Genomic DNA, 18980 nt, shown 5'->3' with positions numbered 1-18980 from the left:
GAATAATTATGCCAATGATCACAAAGCCATTGCGTGCCTCTGTACTTCACCTTAACGCATTTCAAAACGCCACTTAATTACGGCCCGTAATTAATCCACCATTAATTGCAGGAAGAGCCCAGTTTACCTCGCTTCGTTTCTAATTATCATCTTATAAATAGTTATGGTTTTAATTAATGTGTTCATTAGGCAGGATATTTTCTTTCAAAGTCGTGCTCGGAGCCAAAGATTCGGCATGTGCTCTCAGAAGCCTGGTCAGCCAGAAGGTGAGGCCATTCTACTCGCACTGGCTTTTATTTTACTACATTCAACCTCCTAATTGGCATTTAAAACGCAATTTGGAAGAACTTCAAGAAGGGCTTAAATGGGGGATGGATAGCAGGAAAGAGAGACCAATTCATTTTATATTAGTTTCCAATAGCAGAGGCTTGAAAAGAAGGCAGCCGCCACACATAACTTTGAATAGGATGAAATAAACGGAGCTCACGGTGGATGAGCAGCCAGCCATGGCTTTAATTCCCACAACACAACGCTCTCAATGGACAGAACACAATCATTTCTTCAAAGGTTATACCAACAATCGTTGCAATTTTCACACATGAGTTCTGACTTTGGGGAAACCTAATGCTGTGAAATCTCAGAGTGAAGACACAGAATGCTTTAATAATTAAGCATCTGACCATTCACCCTAATGGGCTTGACCATTTAGTGCTGAATTCTGTTCTGTGAACACAACTGAACTTGACGATGGGTAAATGGATAACAATACAAACAGCCAATCAAATCACTTCACTGAGAAACCTTGTTGCCATCTGCCATTTCATCCATCAAGCTTAACTTAACTGTCAAACACACTTTACTTTAACTTAACTTAACTTAACTGTGCTAATTCAGATACCAAGCATCCAGAGTGGCTAGTTAATTCAGTTTTGTTTTTTCTATTCCCGAAATCTGCAAAGATGCAAGCGTTGGATCAGACTTCTTTCTTTGACATTGACCTTCATTTATTTTACCCCAGTTAAAGTGTCCTTTACACATTTAAAGTGATAATGTCAATGTATATGACACATGTGCTTTTCCACTTCTTGACACTCTGTGCTTGTATTTCACTGTTTAACAACATAATATTGATGTATTGATCAATTCTAATTTATGCAAAATGATTATGAACGAAGATAAACTGCATCTGAAGTAACTGCTGTCGTAAGGTCAATATAGAATTTACAAGAGAAAACAGCAAAATTAAAAGCAATTGTTTCAAATTTCTGAAACAAAGTTGCATAAACAACAAACAAAGAGCTGCATGGACAAATATAGACAAAAACCAAACTAAGACATGTTTAAAGTATTCTAAAGGTAAACTACCTCTTTACACATGCTCGCTCCGGTCTGGATATGGACTATAATTTACTCCGCAAGCTTCCTATTGCAGAAACCACTGTCATGTCTGCTCCATGAGCGTGTATTTTGATTACTATTTTTTAATTCTCTGCTGCTTTGGATGGAAATCAATCGAATATTACTGTTCTCTGCAGCTGTTTGCATCAATCTATAATAACTCAGAATTTGCATGCTCTAATTTTTTCTCTGCTTTAATAATGGGAAACATATACATCTTAACACGTGTTCTAGCATTTCATGACCTTTTAAACTTTAAATTGCGACACATTTTAATGAGGAAAAGACTGCAGCCTAAGATCCCAGTGTAGACAAAAAAGGATGATGGTTTGGCAATTTTCATTTTGCCTTTAATGGATCATTTATTAAAGTTCAATGAATAAAGAACCACTTTAAATTGGTTAAAAGCCAAACCATGCATCCCAAGTTTGTGCATGTGCATGCTAAAAATAAGCAGGTGAATGTTGTGTCCATGTGTAAGGCAGCGTTTGCAGACAGCGCTCTGGATGTGTCTGCTCAGGGGAGACGGCTGCTGTTGGATGTGCTGAAGGAATCGGGTGAGAGAGCTGCGCTCGCGGCTAGCCTGGGATAAAAGACCCCTGCCATGTCACTCACTTACACCCCTCTTTGGCAAATAAAAGTTTCTGACAACAAAGGCCAGCAGCGTTTGACTAGCCTTTAGAGGAGATAATAAAAAAAGCACACACTCGGGACAGAGGGAGAGAAGAAAGAGCAAGGGCTGCCTCTTAGATTGAGGATACTAGAGCATGTTGATTTGATGAAACGCAGGACACACACCTGAACCATGCCAGAACACACATGCTAAAAGAAGCTTAAGCTTAGCTTTGCATCGAGTCAGCTAATGTGCATGAGAATATTGTTAGGTCCCTCTCTGGAGCTACGCCAGCGTGTTTAGGAGGGGTTATGGAGAGACGATAACCCCCACTGTGAGCCCCAGGAGCAAAGCACATTAGAGACCTCAGAGAAAAAAACAAAACCTAGCTGATTTCCTGCTCCTTCTGTAGAAAATACATGCAATACCAATGCTAGCTATTTAAAGAAAAAAAATCAACAACAAAAAAAGAAAATCAAACAAAAGATCACAGCTATATCATTTGCTTGACGTTTGAATGCATCATAATTATTGCTGTTAATAGTGCTCATTATCTTTTTGATTATGTCTTTAATAGATTTTTCCGTACATTTCTGCCATATGTACATAAACTGTGTCACCACTGATAAGCTACTACTAAATATTATAGAAACATTAATTTTCTGTACTGTTGCTTTGCAGTGATTTGAATTGTATAAAGCGTTACACAAATAAAAAATTGAATATGTCACCATTTCGCTGATCTTTCGTCCTCTAATGCAGAAAAATGGTCAAACATGTAATGAACAATCTTATACATATCGCTCTGTAGATGCAGGTACCTTCCAAACACAAAATGTGTATAATATAGTGCAAACAAATGACGATCACAAGATGGTTCTGCAGATTGGCATCAATCATAATTAATTTTCCATAGTGAATGCTGACTCTTTAGTTTGTGTGTATTGTGCACTTCTGATTTAGAATAGAGATCAAGCCAAAAATGACTACTACTTTAGCCGCTTTAAGGTTACAGTCTAGCTTAGTTCAATTCTCAGTTTAATTTTATCTATATAGCACATTTATAAACAACCATGGTTGACCAAAGTGCATAATGTCCAGAGAAAAAACGTAACTTTAAAAGTAAAAAAAAAATGTTGTTGCTTAAACTAACTACAGTTCCCATTATTTTTTTGTAACTGAACAAGAGAAGTGATAAAATGTATAAATAATTGCTTAGTTAGCTATCAAACATACAACCTTCATTGGTCGTGCTAATGTAAAACACACGTTTTTGACAAAAAGTGGGCAAAAGAGAAAGAAATGTATGGAACTGCCCAACAAACCCAATGTTTTTGCACTTAAAGAGGCTGCTCACATATCGCGTCTTTTGCATGCTCAAGTGCGTTATTTCAAATGTAGACATCGAGATAAAAACATTGAATCTTTTCAGAATGCCGCAAGTGCACCGTGGGTCATGCGACAAGAACCAACCAATCAGCTTCATCCTTTCTCATAACAACATTGAAAGCTCAGCCAAGATAAAGGAACAGCTAATCATAGGGATATTTTAAAATAAGTTTAGTAGCAGAGCTACTGTAAGTGTTTTTACGTGCTGCAAATCCATTTATCCTTTGCTGAAACTTCCGTGTCTTCATGGAGAGCGCAGGTCATGGTTGTTTAGCAATGGCTGATAACTCCAGGGCGTAAGTGCCCGAAAATGTGGCGCGACATGTGAACGGCCCCAAAGGCAGCTTCATTTAGTGGAGAGTAATTTTTTTTTTTTTAATATGCATGCATCTCTTAAGCTCTGTAACTTAAAACAAATATGCAAGGGTCTTCAACCAGGGGTCTGCAAATAATCTTTGAACTAGGGCTGGGACAACGCGTCGAGGTCATCGATGACGTCGACGCAAAAAATACGTCGACGCAAAATATGCACATCGATTCGTCGACCTGTTTTTATTTCTCTAAAAAACGTTTGCAAATCGTTTACCTTATGTGCGCTGAATATACGCGATGGCCTGATCAACATTCTGTCCAGCGTTATATAACCAATCCAGGGGTTTTTCTGAATTGATCTTTTTTTTTGGCGGGTGTCAAAGCCTTATTTGATCGGTGAGTGACAGTGACAGAGCGCGTACGAGAGAGAGCCCCGGCTGCGCGCGCACTCAGTCTTCAAAAAACACAAGCGCTTCTTGCTCTCTCTCTCCCTTGTGCAAAATCAAAATCATTAAACACGATAGAAAAAGGGCGAAACACCAAAGTTTCACGCGCAGTTTCACTCACAGTCTTCAAACTACACGAGCGCACTCTCTCTCTCTTCCCCTACCCCTCGTGAATATTAACCAAAATCATTAGACACGATAGAAAAAGGGCGGAACGCCAAAGTTTCACGTGGAGCAATCGGAGATTTTTTTTCTCCATGACAGGCTGCTGGCTCCCACTGTTAAATTTTTTATTTTTATTTTGGAAAAGCACTCTCTGTATTAGCTTAAAGCCCTAAAGTTTACATTGGTTACTGTATTCTTTCAATTGCTCTAAACAAGTATTTTGGGTGAACTTTTTTATTGAATGCTAGACATCAAGTTGTTGTTATTTTCATCTAAAAGAAGAACTTTTTTTTCAGTAAGCTAGGCCCTATGTGTTCAGTAAGCTTGTTTCAGTAAGCTATGTGTTTTCAAGGCTTCAAGGTTTTATTGAATGCTATCTCTATACAATTGCAAAGTAATGCATTCTTAGTCAGTCTTTTATTTTGTAATTTTAACAGCAATTAACATATATTGCAATGTTAAGGAATTCATGTTTTTTTCATTCAGATATGTAAATCAACATGTATAAATTGTTAGTAGTCAATTAATGGGGAGATAATCGAAATCGAATCGGCCCAGAAAAATTAATCGTTAGATTAATCGATGCATCAAAATAAATAATCGCTAGATTAATCGTTTAAAAAATAATCGTTTATCCCAGCCCTACTTTGAACACAAGCATTTTATTGTTAAAAAATTTAAAAATGGGGAAAAAAATCTAAATGTCGATTTTAGGATAAGCACCCTGAAACAAAAGCAAGAACACTCTCAAGTGATACTGTAACAATGTAATATTATTGGCAAAACAGATTTAGCAAAAGCTCCATTGCATTTTTCAGTCTGAGTTCCAGAGAACATCAAATGTTCCTATTTACAGCATTGTTTTGCAGTAGTGAGAAATGCAACCAATTACAGACATGTTTGTTGATCTATTAAACGCAATGGCCAATCAGAAGTGTTTAAATTAGAATCCACTCATCGCTCAAAATAATATAGTTTTTGTTCAGTTATGAGTAAACACACTGTCACAAATCCTCTCTCATTAACAGCCAGTGAAATGATGTGAGTAAGAGGATCATCATGCAGTGATTTTAATGCAATGTTGTGAGATCGCGAACTGAGATGAGTGACACTTTTTTAGTGACTGCAAAGTCTTTCGCACTTTCAAGACTATAGCTGCAATCCGTTGAATAAAGTATTGTTTTTGATGCTGCTAAGAGGACTGGCAGCCAATTTTGGATTTAAAATGTATAAAAATTTCCATATATAATAAACTGCTCCTCAGAGCGAGCAGACGAAACACAAAAAAAATGCTTACATTGCTCTCAGAGGTGTATGCTGCAGTTTGGGAACACAGTCATGTAAAACACTTTATAGTAGGGCTGTCGCGATAACCGCAAAATTGTAATACCGCGCTATTGACAAGCAAACCGCAGAGGAAAGATAGCAACCGCAGAAACCCCGGCAACCGCAGAGTTCAGGTTTTTTTCTTTTTTTTTATGAGGCTGTGGCCTTATTGGTTTTTTTTTAATTTGTCACTGTGCATTCAATGTTAAATAAATTATATTAATGATACAATATGGTCACGACTGTAATTTTCTCGTGAGCCGTTGTAGCTTTATGGTGCTGCGTTAGTTTTGAATAGGCCGGCTGAAACGATGGGAGGCGCTCGATCTCGTCCCAAAACCTAATGTCAGGTTGCCAGTTTGGGAACATTTTGGCTTTCAACCCAATGAAAAGGACGAGCCAGCGAATATAGATGAGCCGATATGCAAAATGTGCTTCAAAAAAGGTTCCTGTGACACTGCAATACATCTAATTTGAGGTCATCGGGACATTCTAAAACGCTTAACGGGAAAAACGCTTAATGTGGTTTAATGTACCAATACAGTGATATTAACAGACCAAACTCACTAAACATCATATTAATAAAGTATATTATCTACAAAAAATCAGATGATCCCTGAATATGAATTCAACGCGTTTAATAACACGTTAAGCCTTTTCCTCTCATAGAAAACCATCATAAGGCTTAACGTGTTATTAAACGACTTGCATTCATATTCAGGGATCATCCGTTTTTTTGTTTTGTTTTTTGTACATTGTATACTACTTTATTAGTATAATGTTTAGTGAGTTTGGTTTTTAAAAATCACTGTCTTAGTACATTAAGCCACATTAAGCGTTTTCTTATTACGGTTTTCTATGGGAGGAAAAGGCTTAACGTGTTATTAAACGAGTTGCATTCATATTCAGGGCTCATCTGATTTTTTATAGATAGTATACTTTATTAGTATGATTTTTAGTGAGTTTGGTCTGTTAATATCACTGTCTTAGTACATTAAGCCATGTTAAGCGTTTTCGAGTGTCCCCTGTCATCCAGCGCAGCTGCCCCCTCAAGCATCAGATCGCGGAGCAACATCAAAAAGAACAGCTGAGACCGGCCGACAGTTAGGAGTAGCTGAAGCCTTTGCGAAATCTGTAAAATACAGCCGTGAAAGTAACAGGCATACCTGCTGAAGTCACGGACAACCTCTGCGTCAGTGCCCATACCCAAGAGAGCGTAAGCAGATAACGAGCTCACACACACGCTATCTGCTTGAGGAGTGCATCGACTCCAACGCGAATCCACTATCCTGTTGGGCCAGTGGTGACGCGATAATCAGTCTAGATTTCCGCTGCTGTCCAAAGTCGCGCGCACATACATGTAATACATTTTAGAACTTGATTTCTTAAAATATATATATATTGGAAAACGCATGTTCTTGTTGCTGTTTGGCATTTAACAATAAATAAAAATGTTTTAAAACGTCTCTGTCAGTTAAAAAAAGCAACAATATATGCTACATAACTCAACGATAGAGCTTTGTATGCAGCAAAATAAGGATAAATTAGGTATGTTAAAAAAAAAAAAAAAAAAACGGCGGTAATACCGCATATCGCGCTATTGAGCCACCCATAATAACCACAGGGGAAATTTCTTAACCGCGACAGCCCTACTTTATAGACTTCGCTTTTTCAGAATCACCATTCGATTTCAGATGCTGGGCAATAAAATCAGTCCGCTGGTTAGTCAAGTTATGCAGTTCTATAGATCAAAGTCACATTACTTTTTTTATGTGCATGAAGGAATTGATTAGACAAATGCAGTTCCATCTCCCATTATTCACATTAAATGTTTTTGCTGTTTTTAATTCTAAAATTAAAAACTTATTAAGAATTATAGCACAGTAATAGATCAGCAGTTACTAACAGTGATGACCACTTTATGAAGGCTGAATCCAGGTACACCAGATGCTTTCCATCCATCCATCCATGCATTCATAAGGATGAATAAATGTAAAAAAACAAAAACAAAGCTTAAAGACGTTTCAATGTTTTTACTTTAAGATAGCACAACTCTTAATACAACTTCTTATTTAAAGGCAAAACCGAATTGCTGTTCAACAGCTGCTTTAATAATATTTCTAAGAATCATTAAATTAGTAAAATAAATAAATAAAAAAATAAAAAAAATAAGACATCATGAAAGGCCATTAAGCACTTCTCTTTTCAGCAAAAGAAAAATAAGTTGGCTGAAAAACACATTTGTTAAAACATCACATGATCGCCCAAATAGCACATGCACATCTTTCCTGGGGTGAAACGGTCAATATGTATTATTACAATAATTAAACAATTTAAATTTAAACATATTATTGATGAGAATATGACAAGATGTCTGTATGTGTGTACGTGTGCTATAATGAAGGTTAAACTGACTGGAATTTACTGTGCATTAAACGGTTAACACACATGTGACTAAGTATTCAGACAGACCATGGTAACTGACTAAAAACTAATAATAATGTCAAATGACAATATTCTGACTACATTTAAAATCAGTATATTTTCTGGTCAAAAGACAAAAACTATTACTAAATAAAACATCTGTGAAAAATGTATCTTAAGACAGCCATTTATTTTACTAATATCTAAGAACAATCACAGATAGCCAGAGATTAATCATATTAGAAATCCATAGTGCAGAATCACTTAGAATGAACTGCGGCCACTAAAAGCACCAGCTTCTGCTCTCAAACATCTCCTTTCATATATTTATTTATGCACTTGTTTCATTTGCTCTGGGCAATTTTTATGAATGAAGCACAATTTACAATGAGTCTAATTTGCATAAAAATAGGCATGTTTGTGGAGGAAAGAATGTAAATATAGAAGATGCTGCACACTAAACTGGACTGCAGGTGTTTAGTGAATAAGTATTTGTGCTGATGTACCATGAGCAAAAGTAGCACAACAGTTTCGTGCACTGCATCATTAACAGTTACCAACCCATAATGCAAGAGAAATGCATTCAACAATGGCTTGTTCCCAGTATGCATGAGGCACTGAGCTTGATCAAAGGGAATAAATATATTACCATCTAATGGTTCATCAGCTTCCCGTGTCTGTTTTACATGTCAAGGGCAAAAGACTGAGAGAAGAGCAGAGCAAAGTGGTGAACAGCACACTAGAATCCACACATTCTAACTTTCTATATTTCTCTTGCATTACTTGTTTATTTTTTTATTTATTTATGGGGGCCAAGGAGTGTAATATGCCCAACTGAACTGCCCTAATCTTCTTTCCCGCAATATTTCCATGCCGCAGTTATTGTTCTCATTCTCTGAATAATATCCTCCACTCCTTGGGTCTTTTTTTTTTCTGTGGGTCCTATTCTTTTCTTCTCTTTCCCGTTCTCATATTCTCTATCTGGTACGGCACTTGCTCATATCCTGTCAGTGTATCAATCAAAGAGAGCTGTCCACTCAATTCACACCTGATTTATCAGTCTGCCTCATCCCAAACGCCATTATTAGACCCAAACCTTTTTAACGTGACAGTGACAGATCGCAGGCCCGACCCAGGTAACCTGTTTCTCTCTGTCTAGCCCATCACTTGTTCAGCTTTAGCTGATCAGGCTCAACCTGAGAGAAATAAAACCCAATAACATGGCTCAAAATAAAGAATACAGCGAAAACTAATACGCTTACTAACGAGAGGGCTTTCATTTAACCTGTTTAAGTCACTAGTAATACGGCAGGTCATTCATTCAAAACCTGCTAAAGTGCTTTCATTAGGGCAGAAAAAATAGGTGATTTAATCTCCCAAACACTACGATCTTCTTCCAATGCAGTAGATTTTACACTCAATAGTAAACAATGCAACTTACAGTTAAGTGCACATTAACGGTTTCACTAAAATATGTTTTAAGACAGCTACTGTAACGTATGTTTCACACTAAAGATGCTGAATGAAAACATTGTGACATATTACGACTTTAGTCTCAATAAACTCCTAATTACCGTATTTTTCGGACTATAAGTCGCACCTGAGTATAAGTCGCATCAATCCAAAAATACGTCATGATGAGGAAAAAACATATATAAGTCGCACTGGACTATAAGTCGCATTTATTTAGAACCAAGCACCAAGAGAAAACATTACTGTCTCCAGCCGCGAGAGGGCGCTCTATGTGTTCAGTGTAGACTACAGGAGAACTGAGCAGCATAGAGCGACATCTCGCGGCTGGAGACGGTAACGCTTTCTCTTGGTTCATTTCTCTCAGTTCATGTCAAATTAATTTTGATAAATAAGTCGCACCTGACTATAAGTCGCAGGACCAGCCAAACTATGAAAAAAAGTGAGACTTATAGTCCGGAAAATACGGTACTACTTCTTAATAGTTGTTAAATTTAAGTATGGGGTGGATCTCAAATACGGTCATGCAGAATAAGTTTTATAAATACTAATAAACAAGCTAGTTAATATGCATGCTAAAAAGCAACTTGTTAATAGTTAGAATTGGTCCCTAAAAGAAGTGGTACAGGAAATACACTTTATATATACAGTACACTTTATGTGTACTTTTTAGAGCTGCTGATTTAACACATTAAACTGATTAATTAGTTATGATGGACAACAACTCACTGTGTAATGAAGCCTACATAATGCAATTATATGCTCCTAATATGCTCCTAAAATCCCAATTAGATTTTTTGTCTCATACAAGTAATTTCACACGATTGCTGTTTTTCCCCAAATAGCACGAGAGCAAATTTTATATTGATTTTACACAACAATTCTAAGTATGGGTCACCATACTTGGCTGAATGTCACTTTCACTTTACTTTCACTACAGTTCACCAAATTGATTTCAGATTTTAGACACAATATTGTCAGTTCTTGCTCAGTTTTGCCAAGCAAATATTAAAGAACTGTAGTGCATCTCTGAGCAACACACAATTGCTGAACGAATCTGTGTTTTGAACGAATCGGGTGAATAAATGATTCAATGGTCCATTCACAAAGAGAGCCATTAACTGAATTCCTGAATGAATCAGCAGTTTGAATGAATCAAATGAATGAATGAATGAACGAACAAACGACTTATTCTTTAAGATTTACTGCCACCCACTGGTAGTTTTAGTTTCTTATTTAGAGTACAATGATTAATATCCGATTAATTAGTCGACACATTGAGCAATCAATTTGATTAAAAATTTCAATCAGTTGAAAGTCCTAACACATTACCTACAACCAAGAAAAATAAAGCCTGTGATATCTATCCAATGTGTAATTGATGAACACGCGACGAATGCAAGGATTTGTGTTTGAGTTTGGAAACTAAACACACGTCAGCCTGCGCAGTGCCATCATGTGCTGATTCTTTTAAATATTTCCCATTCTCTTGCTCCTTTCCCATCTGTTTTCAAATAGAGAGTGGAATTACAGAACACGTCGTGCCAAACATGACCTCAGTAGTCAACAGTGAACAAGAAGAAACCTGAGAAACTAATAAATCTATTACGTTCAAACTCAACAGCTCGAGTTCAGAAAACAGCTTTCACACAAACTAAACAAACCAAACTCTGACATCATACAGACTCGCAGGCCAAAGACTGTTTCTTCAGCGCCAAAACATTTTTGCTATTAGGCAAATGCTTTCATGCAAGTCACCTTAAGTACCTTATTTAAGGCTGCAATGGTCATGGCTGATAACTGGCTCCTGGAGAGCACTGATCCAGTAACATTTGAGTTATCAGTCCAGATGTTTAAACACTAATGTCTACTATTACTACCAAATTATTTCATGCCAGATAATCTCATTCCCATAGGGTAAGAGTTACCATATAAAACACTGAATCTGCACCAAATTTAACCCTTAATTCAGTGTGGGCCTGAAGCTATAAGCCCCATTTATCTGTGTCAGTCTAATTAAGATATATATGAATAATTTCCTGACTTATTTAAATGATTCCAGCATCTCCAACAGCCGAACACAAGTAAACAAAAGGCTTTAGCCTGTATGCATTATAAAAGCCATCTTTACACTTCTAAAGCCTTCAACAAAACTCTCCTTCATTTACACACATTTGCAATGTTAATGAAACAGCCTACATTTAAAAACAAAAAGCCTACAGTTCTTATTCCTGTGTGCATGAGAGTTTACTTTAAATAAAAAAATGAAATAAACAGCCGATGGATAATTATATTTTAATTGCATTAATTCATCAACCTAAGTGCCCTGTTTTCTTCCGAGCTCCAAACAGGCACAAGGGCAGACAAATGTGGACTGACCCAAGGGTGCTTGTGCCAGCACTTAATTAATACAGACAAAAACAATAATAATCTACACTAATAACCCCTGTAATGAGTGTGAGTATCAATGTGCGCAGGACAAGCAGCTGTGAGAGTGAGTGGCTCTGCGAACAGAAGGTCTTTAATGGCAACCTGTCATACGCTAATTAGCCAAGCACATGTTAGCATTTGAGTCCAAACGAGGGGGAAGGGGGCGGAAAATCATCACTGCTGATGATGATGTGGCTGACGTGTGTAGTTTTTAATCAAATAAAAATGACATTTGGTTTGTAAAGAAAACAAATAACATTTTATGGGGAAATAAAGTCTGTACCAGCATTGTAAACAATTTTTTTTTGTAGTTGATTTTTGGAGTACATTCTTTGTATTTGTGTAATGTACAAGCAATTTCTGGGTTAACCCTTGTGCGTCAATTAGAAAAAGTAACAACATCAGTCTTGATCATAACTAACAGAAATGAATTTCAGAAATTTCAGAATCTTAACCCTTTAAATGTCAAGTTTGTTTATTTTTACATAATGCTACACTGTTGTGTTTTTATGTGTTTTTATTTTTTATAAAAATACTCTAACACAATTATAATCACACCGGTAACACTTTAGTATAGGGAACAATTCTCACTATTAGCTAGCTGCTTGATAGCATGAATATTATCACCATATTGGCTCTTTATTAGTGCTTATAAAGCACATATTCTTCATGACCATATTCTACATCCCTAATCCTGCTCAATACCCGAACTTAACAACTACCTTACTATCTGTTTATAAGCAGCTAATTAGGATTTTATTGAGGCAAAAGTTGTTATTAATGGTCTGTTAATAATGAGAATTGGACCTTAAATAAAGTGTGACCATTTCAACTAAATTATCCTTTTTTTAACAGAAGTAGAAAATGGGAAAAAAGTATTTGCTCCATATAGGCAAAACCTTGTGCTGTCAGGTGGAAAAATTAGTAAACATAGAAGGAAAGCCTATTAACAAAGAATGAATTATGTTATGATTAATTGGCACTGGTATTAATTATTTTTGTCCTTATTGTCCAGCTGAGTGTAACTATTCTTTACCCAGAGTAAAATAAATATAATAAATGAGAGTGGAATATTAAAATATCGATATAAATACACAATAATAAAAGAAAAAGTATGATGTATGTTTTAAAGTCAAAATGATACAAAAAATGAAAAAGATTTAGAAGGGTTAGGCTAAATTGTGTCAGAGTAAATCCTATTTAAAAAACAATTCTCCGTTTTTCACCTGTTCTATTGTCCACCAGTGAATGTGACTGTCACATGATTCATAATGAGCACAAACAGTGCAATTCACTCACAAATGTTTCATATTTAGATCTTGCTTCATACAGTATGATTGACTTGCATATATAATGACCTGAAGTTTCCTGCTCAAAACCATTTAAAACAGTAAAATCATGTTATCTAAAAAGCAAAAGTAGGTACTTTGTAAGGTGAATGAATTCATTCTTACATTCATTCCAATGCTAAGGGCCAATTATTTACATAACTATTTACAGTCATCAGTGTGCTCGTCCTTACCTTCTATTGCGGCTGCGGGACCCAGACCTGTGGGACCTGTGGCTCCGCCCTCTGTCTGTGCTCCGGCTCCGCCTCCGGTGACTGGACCCTCTGGAGGAGCTGCTGTTGGAGCGTTTTCTGTGCCTGCAACATCAGTAACAACAGGCCATTAAACACACACACTCACATATGTGGCCACAGTGTGTGTGTGGTCTATATACAGCATCTGTCTGACCAACACACAACATTCTCTGCTGCATAATCTCATATCTATATAGGTGTCAGAATGTTTCAGAGCTCAGCTATAAACATTTCAATGCTTCTAATTGGAAAATTTTCAGATAGGATTCATGATCATTGTCTGGACAAACAGAAATTCCCAGGCCAGCAAAAGCTGAAAGCATGGCAGAGCCCATGTCAATGTTTGTATCCATTATATTATTTATCATATATTATTTCTGTAGGTTTAATGAGAGAAATATTAAGGACCAGATTGAGGGGCACACTATTCTCTAAATGTAAATGTCTAGGACCCACAAAATGAGTTTTATTAGAAAGAATTCATAGTTTGAAAATACAACTTCCAATGATCTCCATGATTTAAAAATAAATAAAGAGTAAAAAAAAAAAGAAAAAGAAAAAAGAAAGAGCAAAAGAAATAGAAAATGCTTTAACTAGAACATGGAAGTTCTAGTATAAAATAGAAATCTAAAATAATCTTATAAAATCACAGCAAGACATTGCTGTTCTTCATCTGTATTTTTGTCTTGTTTTCAGCGCAAATGTGTTAAGATTCTTAAATCATGATATATTTACTCGAGAAGCAAAGTGACTTAGGATAAGATGTGATTAACAAAGTGAGCTTATGATAATAATAATACACACACACACACACACACACAGTGTTGGGCAAGTTACTCTGAAAATGTAATCAAATTACTGATTACTCCTTTTAAAAGTAATCCCTTCATTGTTTTGATTTCATTACTAGTTAAGTTACTTTTTTCTCCATGATATTTATGAAATCCCAGCATACACGCTCCCAATAAATATTTGTTATTAAAGCATCATCATTCACAGAACACTGTTATTTTTAACAAAATCAAGCGGCTGCTGCATGTATGGTTTGCCATAGAAGAATGCAAGCAAAGAGCGCTGCATTTATGATCTCTAAAAGACATCTCAGTTCATCGCAATCTCACAAATATCTGTTGTAACATGATAAATATATGCATAAAGAATTTTTCATAATATCTAAAATGCATGTGCATGCAAATTTCAGTACTGCATTGCTCAACGCTGCAAAGATGTGTTATAGCCTAAATAGAAACTCTGCCTATGCTTGCACCTGTAAATCATTTATATTTTATATGAGTTCATGTTGCTTTTGTGCAATGGATGAATAACAATTTATTTGTTTTAGATATTTATGGTTTATAAAATTTTATTCTGCAGGAGTCCCATGAATAATTTTATTCTCCCACACACACAAGTGTGTACTCGATCGCAGCATGCATCTTCTCCCGCGCGGCACTAGCTCTGTTGCTTTGGGTCTCGCGGGAGCAGGTCTCTAATCCACTGGCAATTGACTTGACATTCCGTGTGCTACATCCTTTTTACAATCTAGATTATAAATCACTGAACTCTGTAAGCAATGTAACACGGCAGTAACGTATAGAGACCTCGGCTTGTAACTATACTCTTATTACTATTTTGAAAATTGTAACGTGTTAAAATTACTTAGTTACTAAAAAAGTAATCAAACTACAGTGACACATTACTGCCCAAAACGTTATATATACATATAGTGTTGGGAAAAGTGACTTTTAAGTAATGCATTACAATATTTTGTTACTCACCAAAAACTTAACTAATCATGTTACTTTGTTACTTTTTATGGAAAGTAATGCATTGCATTAATTTTGCGCTACTTTCAAGTTACTTTTTAAATATGAGCAGGGCTTGATTGTTTTTGAAAAGTGTAATGAATAAACCTCAGGACTGAACGAAAAGTAAATTTACATCACGTCAACAGTGTAAATGTACAGCAGAACACAGGAGAATAAGGTTCAAGACTCTTCAGCAATAAAAAACAAAAACAATGAAGCACAATTGTTAGTTTATCTATATTCATTTTTGATTATTAGTATAGTTGAACTGGATCATCAAAGGTCAGCAGCAAAGACATTAGTTAATTAAATGGGATTAGATACATTTGTGTTATTTAACATTTAATTATTGCAGGTTTGTGTCATCTGAGTTTGCATTTCACTGTTTTAATTCATTTTGATGAACACAAAATCTTTTTTTTTTGTTTTTTGTTTTTGCGAGTGGGATGAATTAATGCACATTTACATTTAGTCTGTAACTAAATGTAGTCTGTAACTACGTCATGTTCACACAGTGCAAACAACACCTCTGTATTTCCAATTTCTCCCAGTATAGGGACAGAAGACTTGTCAGTCAATAAATGGGAAAACAAAGTAACGTCTCGGCTATGTATGATAACCCTCTTTCCCTGAAGGAGGGAACATAGACATTACGTCGGTGACTGACGAAATTGGGAAATCGCTTCGATAGACCAATCTATTTCGAGTGTAAACTAAACGAGCCAATGCACATTGGTATGCAATTATTGCATCCAGCTGTCGCTGATCACAGCGTGAGTATAATAAGGCAGCAGGTGCTCTCTGAGGAGCCGAGCTGGTGACCTGGTGCTTAGCGGTGGTACAGCAACCGTCATGACGGGACATGATGTCTCCGTTCCCTCCTTCAGGGAACGAGGGTTACCATACGTAACCGAGACGTTCCCTTTCAGTTGGTCACTCTCGACGTCACATCAGTGGCCGATGAAATTGGGACCAAAGCGTCAAGCGTTCTGCTTGGAACAGGGATGCTGCGGAGGCCCCATCCTTCCAGAAGACGTTTTCGGGAGCAAATACACATATAGCATCCGTTTAGGTGTATATGGAGAAATTTGAGGTGATTAAAACCCTCTTGGGAAGACAGAAGTCTGCCGGGGGAATCACGATCTCTAAGGATATACCATGGACTATACACATACGAGTACCGCCCTCAATATGGAACCCAGCCTTCCATGGTTCCCACGGATTCATCATGAAGGCCTGGCGCCAGACGTTCCGCCGCGTCCAGCTGCCTAGGGTGATGGAGGATCTCAACAGGGTCTACAGTTTGGACACTCTGGAGCAGTTTAAGCAAGCCGACACTAACCAGGGCCTCTCAGTGCCACTACCCATTTGAGGTGAGAACACAGGAGGATATCAGCTCTACATGAAGGCTATAGAACCTAGCATATGTGTTAGGGGTCGCCCAGCCCGCAGCTCTACAAATATCCATTAGCTAGGCGCCACGAGCCAGCGCCCAGTAGGATGCAACACTTCTAGCTGAGTGAGCTCGCAACCTAAACAGGCAGGGCACAACCTGTGCCCGATAAGCCAGGGTTATGGCATCCACAATCCAGTGGGCCATTCTCTGCTTAGAGACAGCATTCCCCTTCTGCCTCACTCTCAATGCTCGGATGGGACGGAGCAAAGCCAGGGCTGGGTCTGCCTCCTACAGGGGCAGCGCTTGCAGGTTCACTACTTGGTCTTTTGAAGGGTGTAGTAGGAACCTAGCTGGGCCCAAACTCTGGGCGCGAATCATCAACTGAAAATGCATGCAGGTTCCCTACCCTCTTGATGGAGACCAGTGCAAGCAGGAGCAGAGTTTTCAATGAAAGAAACTTTAGCTCAACTGAATGCAAAGGCTCAAATGGGCCCAGCTGTAGTGATTTAAGCACTAGAGTCAGGTCCCAAGAGGGTATAGATGGGGGCCCGGAAGGATTTAACCTCCTGGCCCTTCTAAGGAACCTGATGATGAGGTCATGATTACCTAAAGACTTCTCATTCACAGGTTCATGGTACGCAGCAATAGCGGCAACCTGAACTTTGAGGGTGGAGGGAGACAGCCTTTGTTCCAGCCCTTGCTGCAGAAAGGAAAGCACGACTGCAATCGGGCATCTTCAGGGGTCCTCTCAGCGAGAAGAACACTACTCAATGAACAGGTTCCACTTCAAGGCATAACCGTGTCTCGTAAATGGTGCTCTTGCCGAAGAGATGGTGTTCACTACCTCCTGGGGTAGGTCACCTAGAACTTCTGCTTCCCATTCAGGGACCAGACATGGAGTTTTCAAAGGTCTGGACACGGGTGCCAAATGGTGCCCCATCTCTGAGTCAGTAGATCCTTCCTCAGAGGAATTGGCCAAGGAGGGGCTGTCATGAGTTGCACTACTTCGCGAAACCAGGTCCGAGTGGGCCAATACAGCGACACTAGCAAAACTTGCTCCTCGTCCTCCCGGACTTTGCCTGGTGTCTGTGCGAGAAGGCTCACTGGGGGAAACGAATATTTGCGTAGGCCTTGCGACCAGCTGAGGGCAAGTGCGTCTGTGCCGAGTGTTCCCTTGGTCAGGGAGTAGAACTGGCAGTGGCAGTGAGAGTTATCTGGAGAAGCAAACAGATCTACCTGAGCAGCTCCGAACCGTCCAAATCAGCTGGACTGTCAGGGGATGGAGTCACCATTCTCCAGGGAGCATTGCTCGAGACAGCTCGTCAGCTGTATGGTTGAGCAGGCACGGAATGTGAAAAGCACTAAGTGACCTCAGAACCTTCTGACTCCAAAGGAGGAGGTGGCGGGCGAGTTGCGACATGTGAAGGGAGCGCAGACCTGCGCTGTGGCCAGCGAACGAGTGGAGGCAGCAGCTACTTACTGGGGCAGGATGTGTCGGATCGCTTCAGTCTGCTTCTGGACAGCCGAGAACTGCTGGGCAAAGCTCTCGACTGTGTCTCCAAAGAGGCCGGTCTGGGACACAGGGGCATTGAGAAACTGGACCTTGTCGGTGTCCCTCATGTCTGCCAGACACAGCCAGAGATGGCAACTTCGTCGCTCGGAGTGCAAGGTCAGTGGCAGTTCGGAGTTCTTTCAGAACCGTTGGATTGTGACTACCTTCATGCAAGTCCTTCAGTGCCTGAGCCTGGTGCACCTGCAATAACGCCATGGCGTGTAAGGCAGAAGCAGCTTCCCCGCCGGTTAGACTCGACAAATGCCTACAGGGCCTGGGAAGGCAGTACAGGGTCTCCACACCAGGATTAGGAAGACTTAGGACAAAATTGAATCGCTACCACACGCTCCACCTGCAGGATCACCAAATACCCCTTTGCTGCACTGCCATCGATGGTGGCAAGGGTTTCTGGCAGTAAAAGGTGCCTTCCATGACTTATTGAGCTCATTATTCACTTCCGGGAAGAAAGGCACAGCCTGGAAGGCTTGGGACACGGTGGAGGATTCCACTCGAGCCCTACCATCTCCGCGGCCCGGGAAAGCATAGCTGCCATCTCTGGATCCGACTTTTTTAAAAAAGTAACAAATTAAAAAGAAATGCGTTACTTTACTAGTTACTTAAAAAAAGTAATCTGATTATGTAACTCGCTTACTTACTTGTAATGCATTA

General features: G+C 38.6%; 1 protein-coding gene across 2 annotated transcripts in view; it reads right to left on the bottom strand.

The window, feature by feature from the left end:
• LOC132108289 (serine/Arginine-related protein 53-like) overlaps positions 1–18980 on the bottom strand; it is a 147521-nt gene that overhangs the window by 123484 nt on the left and 5057 nt on the right. For both annotated transcript variants that reach the window (XM_059514980.1, XM_059514979.1), the window contains exon 3: positions 13496–13618. In XM_059514980.1, the coding sequence (XP_059370963.1) occupies positions 13496–13618 (123 nt within the window). The remainder of the gene's footprint in view (positions 1–13495; positions 13619–18980) is intronic.

The sequence above is a fragment of the Carassius carassius genome, chromosome 28 (genome assembly GCF_963082965.1).
Source record: "Carassius carassius chromosome 28, fCarCar2.1, whole genome shotgun sequence".
Classification (NCBI taxonomy): domain Eukaryota; kingdom Metazoa; phylum Chordata; class Actinopteri; order Cypriniformes; family Cyprinidae; genus Carassius; species Carassius carassius.
The sequence above is the reverse complement of the archived record's forward strand: the minus strand, read 5'-3'. Positions and strand labels throughout refer to the sequence as shown.